This window comes from Sander vitreus, chromosome 7 (assembly GCF_031162955.1).
Source record: "Sander vitreus isolate 19-12246 chromosome 7, sanVit1, whole genome shotgun sequence".
NCBI classification, from domain to species: domain Eukaryota; kingdom Metazoa; phylum Chordata; class Actinopteri; order Perciformes; family Percidae; genus Sander; species Sander vitreus.
Window position 1 is genome coordinate 5,589,925 of NC_135861.1, and position 16,725 is coordinate 5,606,649.

A 16,725-nucleotide genomic window follows, 5' to 3' on the forward strand; every position below is an offset into this window, starting at 1 on the left:
AAATTAAAAAAGGACTTGTGCGCATTGACGTAAACTATCTAGAGTTAAAAATACAAAACAAGTTGAAACACAAATTAAAACCCATTAAATACAGGTTAAAACAGGAAATACAGGGAAAACAGGTTAAACACAATTAATTCATGGGAGTGCAGAGGTCATGTTCTATCCATTATCCATTGTTCAATCCAATGGGGGGAAATCGGGAGCCATCAAACACTCTGTGCAAGCCTACACTTGTCTCGTTCACCTCCGTGATTATTTGTCATGCCACTTACAGAGTGGCAGCAGGCGGGATCTGAGGACAGCTGGAGAGGTGAATGGATGGCAATCATGATTGATGGATGAACAAGTGTTTTGAGTGCAGACATGGGTCTCGGCCTTTTTTTACGACATCCAGGAAGACAGAGAAGAGTGAAGGAGAGAGGCAGATAGACAGAAAGACAGTAGAAGTCTTGAGCAGACTCTATCAGGCCACGTGGGAAAAAGTCATCTCCTGACAAGAAACTGTGTACTTAAGGTGGCTAATATGTTTCTAAGGAAGTGTTATGACTTTGTGATGAAGGGTGGAGGTGGAGTGTCAGGTCAAGGGTATTACTGAAGGGTCAGGTAGAAATAACATTTTATCTCTTTATGGCATTTAGTTTGCAACATCGATTAGGACACAATGATAACACAAATGAAACTAACTTACAGTATCAAGATCATCTGAAACGTGGGCTGCTTAGAGTAGATAATGTGTATGTGTCAAAATTTGTGTTCATGAAATGTGCACAAAGATATATTACATGTTAATAAATTTTATTGCTCCAAATACATATATAAAAAAAGTTACAATTAGTGATCTCATAATCATTGTCAGTATTTCTCAATCAAATGTCAAAACATGTATTTCAAAATGAAAAACCTAATATATTCCAGTGGATTGTGCACATATTAATTAGATTCAAACATAATTTGGTGTTGTCAACAATGTCCTGTGGGCAGGGTTTCTATTTATCTAGAAAGAGGAAGTACTTCATGAAAGTATTATGTAAGCCAAATGTTCCCTTGTGACCTCCAAGGTTTCGGTGTGCTGCTGTGCAGTGCAGGACCGAGATGTAATAGAAAAGGGGGAGAACTTGAGTGACCGTGGAAACAGCTAATCAGATATAGGGGGCTGCACTATGGATCTAGTTGGTGATCACTGACATAAAAACGGCGACGTCCTGCTTTACAGGATAAGAACCTGTTGCTCTCTCCTCAGGAGATTGGACTGAGCAGCTGGCTCCAAAGCGAGCAGTGCAACTAATAATCTGTCCTTCTGACAGTTGACTGTCATTTGAGCCCTGCTGATCATGCAGGCAGCAGGGATATCTGCAGCGCCACAAAGATGTGCTCACTGGTAGCATTTCATAGGCCTGCGGGCACTTTTGCACTCATTGCTTTGGACCTTTCCATTTTCACACACCTCTCCTATGCCTCTGACTGAGCATGAACCCAGCGCACATGCTCTCTGGACCTTTCAGGACACTATAAAACCACTCGTGCTTAAACTACTATTACTATAGTGTTACTACTGTAGCCTAACAATATCTTAGTTTCACATATTAAGCTGTGAATTCAGTCACATGAAGAGCAATAAGACCTCCCTAAGAAGCAGAGATGGGAAGTAACAAATTACAATTAATCACGTAACGTTACTGTAATTGAGTTTTTTTTTGTACTTTAACTTTTGAAAGTAGTTTTTAAAATCTGTAATTTTACTTTAACTTAGTTTTGTTTGAAGTATTCAGTTCTTTGCTACATTTTAAATCGCAGAAAGTAACTTAAAAAGGTCTCTAACGTTGCGTTGGCAAAGTGTGAACAAACTGAAATGGAAAGCTCAATTTGGCTTTGTGCCCTTTTCAAATCACAAAAGATTTAATGAAATAGGTATAATTATAAATAGGATATTAAATAAGTATAATTATAAAAAAGTATAAAAAGTAACTAAGTAACTTTTACTCTCAGTACATTTTAAATGAGCTACTTTTCACTCTTACTTGAGAGAACTATTTTTATACTGGTAATTTTGCTTGTACTTTAGTAAAAGTTCATCAAAGTAATAGTACTTTTACATAGGTAGAATATTTTTTTACTCTTTCCACCTCTGCTAAAAATAAACTAAATGGTCTGCTCAACTTTTACTAAAGCCTACACACACACATTAAGAAACTAGAAACACAGGGCGTGCATTGGATTCAGTGTAGCTACAATCTATTCCATTATTTTAACTAGCACTCATCAAATCAAATGTGATGGTTAATCGATGACACTCAGGAATAGTTCAGCACCTGATTTTCGTCAAACATTTCAGAGGGATTTAAATAATTTGCCCAGGGCAAGTATAAAGCATTTTCATTTTCAATCCAGTCAGCCATGGTGACCTGCAAACAGTTTATGTAATATTCCACTTAGTTTTTTTACAAGTAGGCTACTTTATGACCAAGATGGTGTAGGTTTCTATTGGCCTACTGTTTTTTGTTTGCAGATCGTTTCATGCACAGTGGCATGGATTACTTTTACATGCAAAGTGAGCAAAGTGATTATAAGAATGGACGATTGACAAGATTCATTATTTATTAATATAGTGCAGTTGCGAGAATTTTCCATCAAAATAAGTAAATTATAATTAAACATGTCTTCCTTATAAACCCCCACCTTTTCTATGAATCCACCTTTCCTCCAGCTTGATGGAGAGACGCCGTCACATTACAAATTTATGATGATACAATGTATCATCATTATGATGGTTTACAACTTACCATGGAATCTCAAAGGAAAACAAAACTTAATTTAGGCAGGGGAAGGAGAGAGAGAGAGAGAGAGAGAGAGAGAGAGAGAGAGAGAGAGAGAGAGAGAGAGAGAGAGAGAGAGAGAGAGAGAGAGAGAGAGAGAGAGAGAGAGAGAGAGAGAGAGGGAGAGAGAGAGAGAGAGAGAGAGAGAGAGAGAGAGAGAGAGAGAGAGCATGCCATTCAGACAATAACATGCGCGGGAAAATGAGGGCGGAGAGAGGAGGAGCAGAGAGAGGAGGAGAGGGGGGGTGTAAATGGAAGTCTTTTATCTCTAGTTTCCCACATCCTGTGAACGGCTGCAAACGCGGCCACCCAGTTTGAAAGAATGAGAGGAATGCATCTATTCTCCCCAGCGAGCTTTGATGCACAGCCAGTTGAGAGGCATTGTCAGGCAACTCAAATAAAGCCCATAGTCCTGGACTTCACTACAACTAATACAACTCTGTGTTTAATGTGCAAATAATCAGGTAAATGGCAGGGGGTAAGAATAGCTGGAATGCAATTGATGAACTGCTCTCAGGTTGTATGTGTCTCGTCGTGCAACAAGTCTTTATTAAGCCACGTGGAAGCTTTAGTGCAGCCAATAGTTTGTTGCTGTTCTCAAATGCAGACAAATGTGGGGAAGAGTGGAAAGTTCCAAAAACACATTAACAGAGACAATCGATATCAAATACGGCAAAACTATCTTTTGAAATAGAATAGAATATGGATCCAGTTTCACTAACTTGATACATTCCTCGTGTTTTGTGAAGCCTATTCTCATCTTATTCTCTGAGTCAGTTTCCCGCGAAGGGAGAAGACAGGGGGGGACCATGGGGGAGACTTGGCTTTGAATTTGCATTTCCCTTCAACTTGAATCACTACTTTACTTTAACCTCTCCCCTTTTTGTTGTCTTTCTTTTTTTTTAGCGCGTTTTTATTCCCGCCACGTCCGTATGGCCCAGCAAGCCCAGCCGGTTATGAGGTTGGCTTTCTTTTCATTTGGTGATTGACGTACGTTTGGAGTGCGTATGTGCATTCCTATTGGTGCAGAGAGTGGAAAGAGGCGGTGAAACATGGACGTCAGAGCGTGTTGTAACGCCCTCTTACTACTGCCTTATAACCGTCCTCCCCCCCCCCACATTAGTTGTTTCCAAGAGCCGGTGTCTGACAGAAGCATTGCACTGTGCGCCGTCTTCTCTGTTTATATCGTATAACTGTTTACAAAACATTGCGGGGAACAACTGTGGTTTCGCGTTAGGTTTAAATGTGAACTCAGTTAACCCGGGACGAAGTTTTTGGCTATATTTCCTTGGATCGCAAGCGCCTTTTCTTCTATCCGGATGAAAGGATCCCTACCGCATTTTTGTTTCTGCAACGTGGACTTTAAGCTCTACACGGGAGACGGGAGAGCCGTACTATCGGAATAAAAATACTGTTATAAACCAAGAAAACACGAAGAACACACACGTCGTAGGCCTGTGTTGGATATCCTCAAAGGAATGTTGCTGTCCAAGCTCAATTCTCTGGCCCACATCTCCACTGTAGACATGCCGGCGAAAATCCAGCTCCAAGTTCATCAAGGTTAGAAGCCCATTTTTTCCATCGTTTCATCATGGAGGACGGGGATGCAGCAATGGCTGGCAGCCCGCTTAGCGTGGCTCAGTCCACACATACTACTAACGTTACCTGCTAATTTTCAAGGACGCATTTCGTTTAGGCATAATTTCAATTAACATATTATCCTTATTACTGTGTTCTGATATCTTGGTACGTTGCGGTGCTATATGTACCTGTGTTTAGAGGGACTAGCATGGTTTCTTCCGTGGTATTCACCGGCTGTGTTTATGGTTTTTTTTTGCAGTGAAGGAGAAGGAGCCTTTCGAGAAGCTTTATCAGGTCGGCGCGGTGCTGGGCAGCGGCGGCTTCGGCACTGTCTACTCCGGTACAAGGATAGCTGACGGAGCTCCGGTTAGTAACGTTAATGCCTTATGTGTTATTACAATACGACATGTTGCATTTTATACCAGCTGCTTTATATGCAAGTCATTTGACGCGGTTTCTTCTTTGCTCTGTAGGTTGCTGTCAAACATGTGGCCAAGGACAGAATCTCCGACTGGGGAGAGCTGGTAAGAAACGATATATAAAACAGTGCTATACTATTATTAGCGTTAATATCGACCTAATTGTCATTATTCTATATAGCTATAATGTTATTGGCACGTCTATATGTAATAAATACTAAATATGTATTGTTATTATCTTTTCAGCCTAATGGCTCCCGGGTCCCTTTGGAGATTGTACTGTTGAAGAAAGTAGGGACGGGCTTCCGTGGCGTTATCAAAATGCTAGACTGGTTCGAGCGACCAGACAGCTTCATCATCGTGATGGAGAGGCCCGAAAACGTCAAGGACCTGTTCGACTTCATCACAGAGAAAGGTGCCTTACCGGAGGAGCTCGCGCGGAGCTTTTTCCGCCAGGTGCTGGAGGCTGTGCGGCACTGCCATAACTGCGGCGTGGTGCACCGGGATATTAAAGACGAGAACATTCTCATCGACCTCCGCACTGGCGAGATGAAGCTTATTGACTTCGGATCTGGAGCCCTGCTCAAAGACACCATATACACAGACTTTGATGGTGAGTCATCAATGCTCAAAACATGCTGTGATGTGTCATTTTTAATATGTTTATCTTTATCGGAAAACACTAGGGAGATATATATATATATATATATATAACGTCACAGCCATTTCAGTAGACCGGTGAACCTTTTTAGTCTTATGATTTGTGCCCACACACCCCAACAGGAATTCCTAGGTTGTGTCATCTCCGACATCCCCCCCACAGCAGCCTATTAATACTGGCTGAGCAGCATTGTCTTTGCTTTGGCGCCCCCCATAGGAGGGAAGCTGCATTTTTTACAACTCAAAGTTTGTAAACAAAGTCACATGTCCGCTCCCCCTCCCACACACACACACACACACACACACACACACACACACACACATACACATACTCTCTCTTATGCACACACACTGCCTGTCACGCTCCCTGGCACCTGAGCTCAGATAATAGCCTCAGATACAGCTCAGATTTACATTTGCCATTTATATGCATTGCTATTTTTTTCTTTTCTTTTTTTTAATCAATTTGACTCGAGAATACAATCAGTCAGTGCTTTGATACATCGGATAGTTGTGTTGATTTGTGCATTATTGTTAAATGAGGTTACAGTTTTTAAAAATGTTTTTTTTTTCTTTTCTTTTTTCTTTCCTCCCACCTGACAGGCACAAGAGTGTACAGCCCACCGGAGTGGATCAAATATCATCGCTATCATGGACGTTCTGCCACAGTTTGGTCCCTGGGTGTCTTGCTGTATGACATGGTGTGTGGGGACATCCCATTCGAACACGATGAGGAGATCACAAGAGGGCAGGTCCTTTTCCGGAGGAGAATCTCCACAGGTAAATTCACATTGCAATAATACACGTTCTAGCTTTTTTCGTGACAGCCAGGTGTGCAATATTTCATGCTCCTAGTTTATTGCTCCAGACTTATTGGTTGCCCCCCCCCCCCATCCTTCTCCAGAATGCCAGCAGCTGATCAAGTGGTGTCTGTCTCTGCGGCCAGCCGACCGTCCATCCTTCGAGGACATCGTCAATCACCCGTGGATGCAGAGCACATCCTCCTCTGTAGTCCCATCCACGGTGCAGACAGAGAAGACGACCACAGAGATCAGGCTGCACAGCATCAGCCACGAGCCCACAGCCTTCACACCCACCCCCGTGGCTGTTGCTCGGTGATGGAGGCAGACAGGGCTGCTCTGGTCTGAACTGGACCGCACTGACCCAAGAAGCTATTACAAAAGACTTATGTAACCGACTTGAAGCAGAGAGGAGGGGGGTCGGGGTCCCGAAACTGGTGCGACGTGTAAAGGACTACACACAGAGAAAAAATGCAGGTCATGACAAAACCATCATGTCTTTTTTTTCAACCTGGCAGGACAGACCCTCTCCACCCCAACTACATGATTTTCCCAGCCGCTGACTCGCGTCACTGTCAGAGCATCATCCTCGCTGGATCTACACAACGGGGGTTTATCAGTCTGTAGGAGGGCATGCTCTGTATGCACAGACACCTGCGTTGAGCAAATACAGTACGCACACTCGCTGTTCTGCTGAATGAACAGTCTGCGTTACGTAAGCTCCCGCTGCACTGCACTCTGCTCTCTCTCCGTCTGTTCTCTCTGTCGCAGCAGAATGGGAAGAGCAGAGGCGTTGGCAAAGAGGAGCGTGATTCTCAACAACAACAAAAAAAAGTGCCTTCTGTGAGATTGTTGGAGGACCCTGAAAATACTTGAATTTGTGAAAGCAAATAAGGCTCGTCTTCTCAGAGACAGTTTTGCTCCTTACTACTTACAAGGCTTTATATTGTTCATTGCTGTTTTTTCCTCTCATGGGCCTAGATCAGTAAAGCCTATGTCATTTACAACCACTGCTATCACTACGTCTAGCACTCCAATGTCATTAGCAACCAGACAACCTCATAGCTCCGGCTGCAGCAAACCTGTGCAAACGAATCATAAAAAAGAAACACTGGACTTACCTCACTCTATTTACTACAGCATTCACCTCTACTCTACAACCTCCACGTCCTCTTTTTCTCTTGTTGTACTGAATACAACACAAGGTTCACATCTTTCGAAATGCACACCACAATGCAAACGTAACCATACCGAAATACAACATCCTCTGCTCTTCACTTTTCAATATTTTTTTTAATGTTTAAACAGTGCCTCACACAGGTCTTACAATTCAGTGGGGACAAGAATTGTAAATAATAATGATATTTATTATTGCTGTGACTTCTTTCTCAAACTCAATGAGCGCAGAATTTATTTATTTATTTATGAGAGAATTTCGGCTGTCTGTATTGTATTTCATTCCACAGTCACATAAGGGCCCACAGATTATTTAAAAGAGAAACAAAGACGAGATAATTTTTTTTTTTATTAACCATATTTATGGCTTGAAATTTGAAAAGAGCAGATGTGTTTGTGTGTATGTTTGTGTATGTAATGTACATAATGTGTAAATAGTCCCAAAAGCACTTCCATCTTAATGTATCTAAACATTGAACGTCTACTGATGGTAACTGGTTTTGTCACGCTGTTGTCTGCTGTGTGAGCAAATGAATTTCAAATGTTGGATATGTGTGTGGGTGGGTGGGTGGGTGTGTGTGTGTGTTTGTGTGTGCTTGCAAATGTCATGTTTGTGTATGAGATGTGACAATGAGAAAACTTGTGGTTTGAATGCAGCTTGGATTGTTGTTTTTCATCCATTCAAATTAGAATTGTAAATTATGTTAGAAACTATTTTTATACGATTTCAATAAATATTTTTTTTTAACAATGACACTCGACTCCTTTGTATTGTATCACGTGTCAGAGTAAAACAAAACTTGTGCTATTATAGAATTTATTTATAAAAAAAGTTGAAAGAACTGCACTACACACGGAATTGAAACACAAATAGAATTTACTGGGTCAGAAGGTTATACAATTCTCTAGGCAGGTTTCCTGTTTGACACCTCAGTAGAAAAGCAGCAAATACAGAGAACAGATGAAGAGATAAGAGAAGACAGGCAGATGGCAATGAAAAGGGGCAGGGTGCTTACATATTGAAGAAAACAAGCTCAAAACATTCCCAGAATTGACTTTCTACTACAAACCGATATTTAACAATGGAAAGCAGCACTGACTTCATTATCGATAGAATAATTGTTCATTCATACAGAACTTAGACTTGTATTTGTCTGCGAGGGTACTTGATATTGAAGCGTTATTATCCTGATATAAGTTGGATCTTGTCAAGGTGATCTGACATGGCTGAAGCATTTACCCAATGAATTATCTCAAAATATACACATGCAGGAACAGAGGACAGTTAAATAGAAATTTCTCAATGCTTCTCTGAAGTATTTACATAAAGCTATATACTGGATGTTATGTATTATATGCATTGATATGGGCTAAAATAACCAAGGAGCATGGCTGGATTAGATTGTAAGAGGACCCTGGCCTGGGGCAAACATTGTTTTTTTGGCCCCTGTTGCTCCCTACCTTCATTAGATGACCTAATAATCAGTACTCCTACCTGATCCCATGTCAACACAGTGTAAACTAACGTTAAGTCTTAGATCTAGGGCCCCAAAGATAAGGCAATAATGCAGGACACCTTCATTGATCTTGTACATCTTAAAGAAGTCAATAGTACTGTAACTTAAAGAAATGCGTAACTCTCGCCAAAATGCAACCTAGGGTCTTTTTGTGAATGTACCTGAGTCAAACTTTCGTTTAAAAGCATAATTAGGACGGAATCGCCACTTTTAAGATTGACCATATTTTCGTTTTTCGGTCAAATGGCCTTTTGAATGGGAGTGCTAGGGGCACTACTGTGATCGCATCAAAAACACTATTTTTAAAACGCTAAGAAGGCTCAACACAACAAGAAACTTTACTTGAAGTATGACCAGGGGCTCTACATATGAACTTGAGCATTTAGAACATTGTTTGTGTACACTGAGTTTACTAAAAAGAAAGGTTTTGAACAACTCACTATAGCTGTTGTTGTTTACACTATCCGCCATCTTGTCAGTCAAAAAGTGTCGATCTCCGAATGCGAATGAAAGGACTCCATAGGAGGAAATGTCATTCTTATATGAGGTTCCTTTTCAACTACAAGGTCAATATTGTTTTTCACTAACGACAAAACAACAAATTATCCGTGCATTTATATGGAGCTTTCCATCTTTACTCTCCTCCCTGTTAGGTTGCATTCGGAGATCGATATATGATATGTGATATTTGGATATAGACTAGCCATACGGCAATCATCCTCTGTCAATTCACAGCTGGAATGTGGGCCACAGCTTGTCTTCATGGGTTTAATACCTCTAACAAGCTGCAGATGCTCTCGTGAGTTAATCTAGACATCTGAGTGGCGATAATGACCGGCAGGCAGCAGCCTATCATGGATCTGCTCTCTTGCATAGATAAGAGTTGTAGGTTTAATCAGTTGTGCTGCTCCTGTGGGACTCCTGAGGCCTGTACTACGAAGCAAGATTTGGCATTAACGAGCTAACTTCAGGTTCAACCCAGGGTTTTCTGTACCACGACGGTGGATTAGTTGTTACCGGGTTCAATCGCTGTGGTGACTCATGCTGAACACCTAACCTGGTCAGGAGCAGGTTCACCTCACCGCTTATCTTCCTTGAGACAGCGCTACTGCGACCCCACCAACAGCAAAACAAAGATTTACACAACAGCAAATTACATTGAGGCTGGAAACGCTGCTGCTCCCCGTCAGCCCCTGTCAGTGCCTGTCAGGTGAATACAATGTGAGTGTTTACCAACTGTGAGTCGAATGGATGGAAGGGGACTGAAAAAAAAGGATCCAGATGGAAGACACAATGCCAGTCTTCATTCTCGGACACGTTTCAAGTCATAAATATACCAGATCAAAGTCCTGCAGTGGCCTTAATGCAAAGTTATTTTTGTATCAGATAATAATAGACATAAGCCATCAAAGGAAACCAGTCCTAAAAATGTCATCTTCAGCATGAATTCAAACTGTAGTGTCAGTCATCAGTAATCTTTCTGATCTGATGCTGGCTTTCTTCTGCAGGTACTCAAACATCTAATTTCCCTGAAGAGATTATCAGTGTGTCGGAGACCACAGGTTGTTTTCCACGAATGACATAACCATTTATTTCCTCTCTCATTCTCTGAACCACATGCCACATCAGACTCCTCAGCATGTCGGCTGGTGTTGTTATGAACATCCTAAAATGCAGCCAAGACGTGCTGCTATTCCAAATGTTCCAAAAGTATTTCAGTATTTCTATAGCCTTGGTTTAGTATGGCTGGCAGGTCATCATTAAACAAAAACTAAAGATATAGTCTATTTTCATTTCAGGTTAAAGAGGCAATAATTGATATTTCTTTATTAACAATGCAATAAATGACAATGTGAAAACAATGTAACGTGATGTGTAATGTGAAAAGGTGTCACTCGAAGTGACCTACAGAGAATAATCAGCTGAATCTGCATTTACAGCGAGTTTCGACTCATTGTTTAGCTGTCCGGACCATAACTTTACTGTTTTGGTTCACTCTCGGCTCTCGACTTTCGGCTGCAGCAGGCAGCTTTTTTCAGTGGCTAAACTCTATAAACCCACTGTACACAACGTCAGACAAACACAGTCAGCTGCCACTAGCTGGCCAGCAAGACGACCGCAATTAAATTATAGTGGTGCTCCGTAACTGCTGGATGTGTAAATATGTAACGCTTTGCTAACCAGTTCGCAATATACAGTACTTACAATGTGTGTTAAAACACGCTTATTTGCTTTTTTGTTGGAAATAAGAATAAGGCTGCAGGCAGCAGCCACTTCACTTAGCATAAGACTGAAAACAGCTTCCTTAGCCTTGTGCAAAGACAGAACAACCTGCCTTCCAGCACCTCTAAAGCTCATTTGTTTGTTTGATCGGTGCTATAAAGTGTAAAAAGAAGTTGTGGTTTTACGGGGAAGTCATATACCACACTGTTTCTTGGTCAGATGCAATGACTCCCTGCAGTTACCACTTCTTGTCTGCCAACCTGATGAAAAACAATTTAGGAAGTCTTGTAAAGCTAGTCAGGCTAGCTTTCTGATTACCCCTTTTTTGTAGTCTTTATGCTAAGCTAAACTAACCGGCTGCTGGCTGTACCTTTTATATATATATATATATATATATATATATATATATATATATATATATATATATATATATATATATATATATAAGGTACAGCCTGCAGCCGATGTCGGAAACACGATGAGAGTGGGGTCTATCTTCTCATCTAACTCTTGCAAAGAAAGTAAATAAGCCTCTTTCCCAAAATGGTAAATTATTCCTAAAAATCTTAAATATAAGTATACATTTAGGGTAGTTGTATCTAGACACTACAGTGATCTGTGCTCTCCTATTGCTCATTGTTTTTTGACCCTCTGGGTTTTCCCTGCACATGTGGAGGGACTTAATATGCAAACTGTCTTTAGAGTCAAATTCCGAGTTGGGTATTTGCGTTGGTGAGTCACTCGTTCCCTCTGCACACAGTTCACTTGACTGTCTCAGTTCAACACTGAGTCATCACAAAAATAAGACAGAGACAAAAAAAAAGTAGCCAGAGACATTTTAGAACAACTGTGTCTGTTTAGCTTTCAGAAATAAAGACACATTGATAATTAATTCGTGCCTCGTTCTCTGATGTGTGATAATGTTGTGTCCATTTGTTTGGATCACATTACAGAGGCCGGGCTGCAACATGTTCTTCCCACCCTCAGCAGGCGTTATTGAATCGAAACTTCTCACCGCCTCATCAGTAAGTGCTGATTGGCTCATCTTTGTGTTCTTCTCTTAAGTCGTGTGCTTCACCTTCTTTTCATGAGAAAGAAAAAGAGCGCCCAGCTGTTGCACAATCACTCTCTGAGCCGGAGCTGTTAGGCAATGTTGTCAGGAACTTCCTTTAAACCTTCCCCCCATCTCCATCTCTCTCTCTCTCTCTCTCTCTCTCTCTCTCTCTCTCTCTCTCTCTTTCTCTCTTTCTCCATCTGCCTATCTACCTGCTTGATATACACTACAGGCACATACACACACATTCTTACAGATGAACGGGAAATCATGTGTGCACTGGTTTAAGTGTGTAAATTATGATGTTGAGGAATGGGCATACACACATGCACCATACACGTATGCATCAGTTGTAAAACATGTAGCGTTTGGCTATGCAGTAAGGAATGTGTAATAGATTTAAAAAGGTGGGACAATCATAAATTAAGACGGTTAATACCTCAATCAAAGCAAAACAGGTAGATCTGATTAAAAGTCATTATAAAAGTTTTCAAGGGCACACACTGTACTTAGGAGGGCCTATAATCATTCCTGCAACGCCTGACTATAATTGAAACCTAATCCCTGGGGTGGAAAATAAGAAAGTACATGTACTTACTTACTTACTTTTAAAATAGGAAATAGTTGACATGTTACCTCACAACTTATTAGAACTGGTTGCTGCTCAAAACATATGATATGGTCATAAAATGTGAACTTGGTTCCTTGGACTGACTCTGCGCAACATCTATTAGCCTCAGTGCCAGATGGCAATATATGTAATGCATGCACCCAATGCAATAGCACATACAAATGCAATTATAGTATTTTAGACCTGCCCAGTGGGGACTTGGATTATCTACTGTTGATGACAGAGGCAGCCAATGTAGAATTTGACATCTATAATAATGTTTTATTACAGTTTGTTTTTTTTTCTCGATTGCTAAACAACAGTGGTCACAACTGAAGCCACATGTGCAAAACTCTAACCGCGGTCTGCATTACCAACAGTCTAGCTAAACAGTTCGCGTGACCTGAAAAACTCATTCCAAGCAACACAACTCTTCACATGTCTCAAACAGGCTCAGTGCAGCGAAACACTTTGAACAATCCTCATCGAGACGACGCACACTGTCACTCAGAACACACTGAGAGGAAAAAACACTAGCTTCAAACAATACAGAAATTAGAAACTTTTAATCTTTACAGTTTGAATAATTTCAGCGACTTCGCCCACATTACTGCAATATTTTCTTCAAAGAAAAGATTGAATTTCATTCATGACACTTATTTGGTAACATACCAGTGTTTTAGGTAAACGAGAAAAGAAAAAAAAAGAAAAAACAAAAATGACGTGTAACATTATGATTTTGTATACTTTCTTATTTTTAATTTTTGTTGCTGGTGTTTTTGTTTTGCTTATTTTGCTCATTTTTGCTTTGTTTGTTAGTTTTGTCCTTCTTATGCTATATGCTTAAGAAGGCTTTGTCCTTCTTAGGCTATATGCAATATATATATATATATATATATATATATATATATATATATATATATATATATATATTAGGCACAGTTCACTCTAAGGTATAGGTCTAATTTTCATTGGCTCTTTTAAAGTTAACTGGGCCGAGCCCTCTGCTCTGTTTTGATTAGAATATTTTCAAAGAAAGGAGCTCATGCCTTTGAGAGGGGAATATGCGTCAGTAACTAATGATTAATTGTGCTGTATGTAATGTATTTTGTTCTTGGAAAAAAAAAAAGTAATTTAAATCATTTCTGGAAAAAAAAGTTACAAACTAAATGTATGTAATAGTGACAAAGAATTGTGGGGATAATCCTGCCTCCCTCGATGTCCTCTCTTGCCATGCACCTGGGGAAGAATTTTCTGGAGTGCCTTATCCATCCATGGCAGTCCTCTGGACTTGTGTCTCCACATACGCCACTCATAGCTTCCAATAGCGACATTTGGTCATGTGGGTGATGATCATACACTTTCCACCTCCAGGCAGAGAAAAACTCCTCTATTGGGTTGAGGAACCCTAACCCATTAAGGTGAATGATGAAGTGTGCACAAACTTTTGACTGGTAAGATATGTGTTCGCTAACCAGTCTAAAACAAGACACCTGCTTAGGCTTATCGCTGAAATTGCAAACAGCAGTGTTTGCAATGCACCGGGCTGAAATCAATTCTGTTTTGAATGGGCGGTCGACAGTTTTGACAGCAGTGTGTTAGCATTTGAAATAAAAGTGCTGTAAATCCAGTGTTGCGCAGGTTGTGGTTAAAGCCATGGAATAAGTGTGTAGACTTTTGAAAACTGTGTTCAAGCTATGAAAAACGAACTAGAGTTTGGTCCGCATGAACTGCTGCTGTGCAGACTGTGGTTACAGTTTTGCACATGGGGCTTCTGTTGGCCCCACTGTTTTTTAGAAATAAAAAAAAAAAAAAAACTGTAATGGCTATGCTTTTCTATGTAGGATTCTTACTCAGAGGACAATGGTAACAAGCATCTTTGTCTTATTGTTACTGTTTAGTTTTTCTTTTTTCTTTAATGCATGTGAGACTGGGATGCGTTATTGTATTTTCTTGTAGACTTTTTTATCTATCTATCTATCTATCTATCTATCTATCTATCTATCTATCTATCTATCTATCTATCTATCTATCTATCGATCATATCAGCCTCAAAGACAAAATCTTTGATTTTCACAGACTGAGTTGTACTTTTTATGTAGAGAATTGATGGACTGCCCCTTTAACTTCATACACACATTTGAAACACAAACTAAGGTCACAACAACCTCATGAAGGCAGAAGTAGATGAATACACACAGACTCTCACACACACACACACACACACACACACACACACACACACACACACACATTCAGTCAGTAATGGCTGGTGGCCAGCCAGTCACTTCTTCCAGCAGAACTGGGGGTGTGATGCTCCAGTAAAGGGTCGAGCTGAACAGCCTGTGTGTGTGTGTGTGTGTGTGTGTGTGTGTGTGTGTGTGGAGGAGGTATTCGGTCACCAGACTGTCGGGCCTCCCTGGCTGCTATGCTCAATCAAATTTAGTATTTGACTGTTGTCAGACTGAAAAAGAATGACTTTCCACAGATCAGCTCAGAATTTCCATCTCTTCACAGTCGAATGAGTCACACAGTGATGTAGTAATGAAGGTGGATACAACTATGGCCACCAGCTGCTGATCATCACAGGGAAACAGCCAATAAAATCTCAATGTACCCCTTTGTCCTTTAGTACCACAGTTTAACATGATTAAGTAGCATGTTTGTTGCCAATAAAAGCAATATGATGTAGCTGGAAAACAAGCCTTTAATGCTATTTTTGAATGTTTATCTTGATAAAAACTACTACTGGCATTTTGACTACAAACAATCTCATCAGTTTGTCTCTCAACCTTGTAGGTATCTTAAATAAAGAGTCACCTCCTATTACAGCAGCTCACAATGCAAAGACAACCCACACAATAGCACGCCGTATTACAATGCAATGTCAGTTAGCCCCACCCATCTGCTACTTCAAGCAGGATAAAACAATTGAGCACAAAACAAAACCAGTATGTTACAGTCAGTAAACAATAAAATAAAAACTACGAGATGGACCAACTGGTGTCCGTATGATTTTCCAGAAGGACATGTCTACCCTTTCATATGATATGCTTTTGAAATTATTATTGCATCATCCCTACGGTCTTTATTTACAATGATAGCTATTGCAGACGTGATCCTAACTATCTATCCTGAGTAGTTAGCACAGAGCAATGAAGTATTCTCAGAGCACCACTGATGATGCATCCGTAGATTCATTACAAATAGAGTGTGAAATTAATAAAAGCAAACACAGCAGCAAGGCATTTGTTCATTAACTCATGTTCCCATAGCGAGGTTATGTATTGCCTCATTAGGTAAACAAGTTTTTCTCTGTCTTCAGGGCTAAATTCCTCCTGTTAAATTTGCATAAGGCAGTCATTCTCATTCTCAACTTGTAGTCACATGAAGGCAGTTGTGCTGTTGACTTTGTTTTACATTTTTTATGAATGACTCAGATGTCACAATAAGGGAGGAAGAGCGAGAGAGAGAGGGCGGACAGCTCTCGGCCCCACCTCAGAACTGTCTCAACAGCTAAGACGGATAATAAGACGGATCCCACGGGTTGTGGCCGTCCCTGGCCGTGTTACACCTACAAGACTAACAAGCCTGGACATGGAGGCCTGGAGGTCTAGGCTTAAGGTATGAGGAGGTATGGCCTGAGAAGGCTACACAGGTGCCATGCCACCATATTGTGCAAGTGCTCCTGCTACTGTTTATCTTTTATTCCCACCCAAATTGTCCATTGAAATTCCCTGGAAAAATAACAGAATTGCTGATAGGAGATTACAGAAACCAGATAGCATGCATTGACATTTTGACATTTATGTGGAAAACTGCAGACTGTAGATAGACAGATTGCAGTTTTAGTCTCACAATGCCAGATC

General features: G+C 40.6%; 1 protein-coding gene across 1 annotated transcript; it reads left to right on the forward strand.

Moving 5' to 3' along the window:
* The first annotated feature begins 3,944 nt into the window (after positions 1-3,944).
* pim1 (Pim-1 proto-oncogene, serine/threonine kinase) lies at positions 3,945-8,206 on the forward strand. The gene is made up of 6 exons (XM_078254313.1): positions 3,945-4,376; positions 4,657-4,763; positions 4,871-4,921; positions 5,063-5,429; positions 6,080-6,256; positions 6,381-8,206. The coding sequence occupies exons 1-6, from the start codon at positions 4,295-4,297 to the stop codon at positions 6,593-6,595; spliced, it is 999 nt and encodes a 332-aa protein (XP_078110439.1). The 5' UTR covers positions 3,945-4,294; the 3' UTR covers positions 6,596-8,206.
* The last annotated feature ends 8,519 nt before the right edge of the window (positions 8,207-16,725 follow it).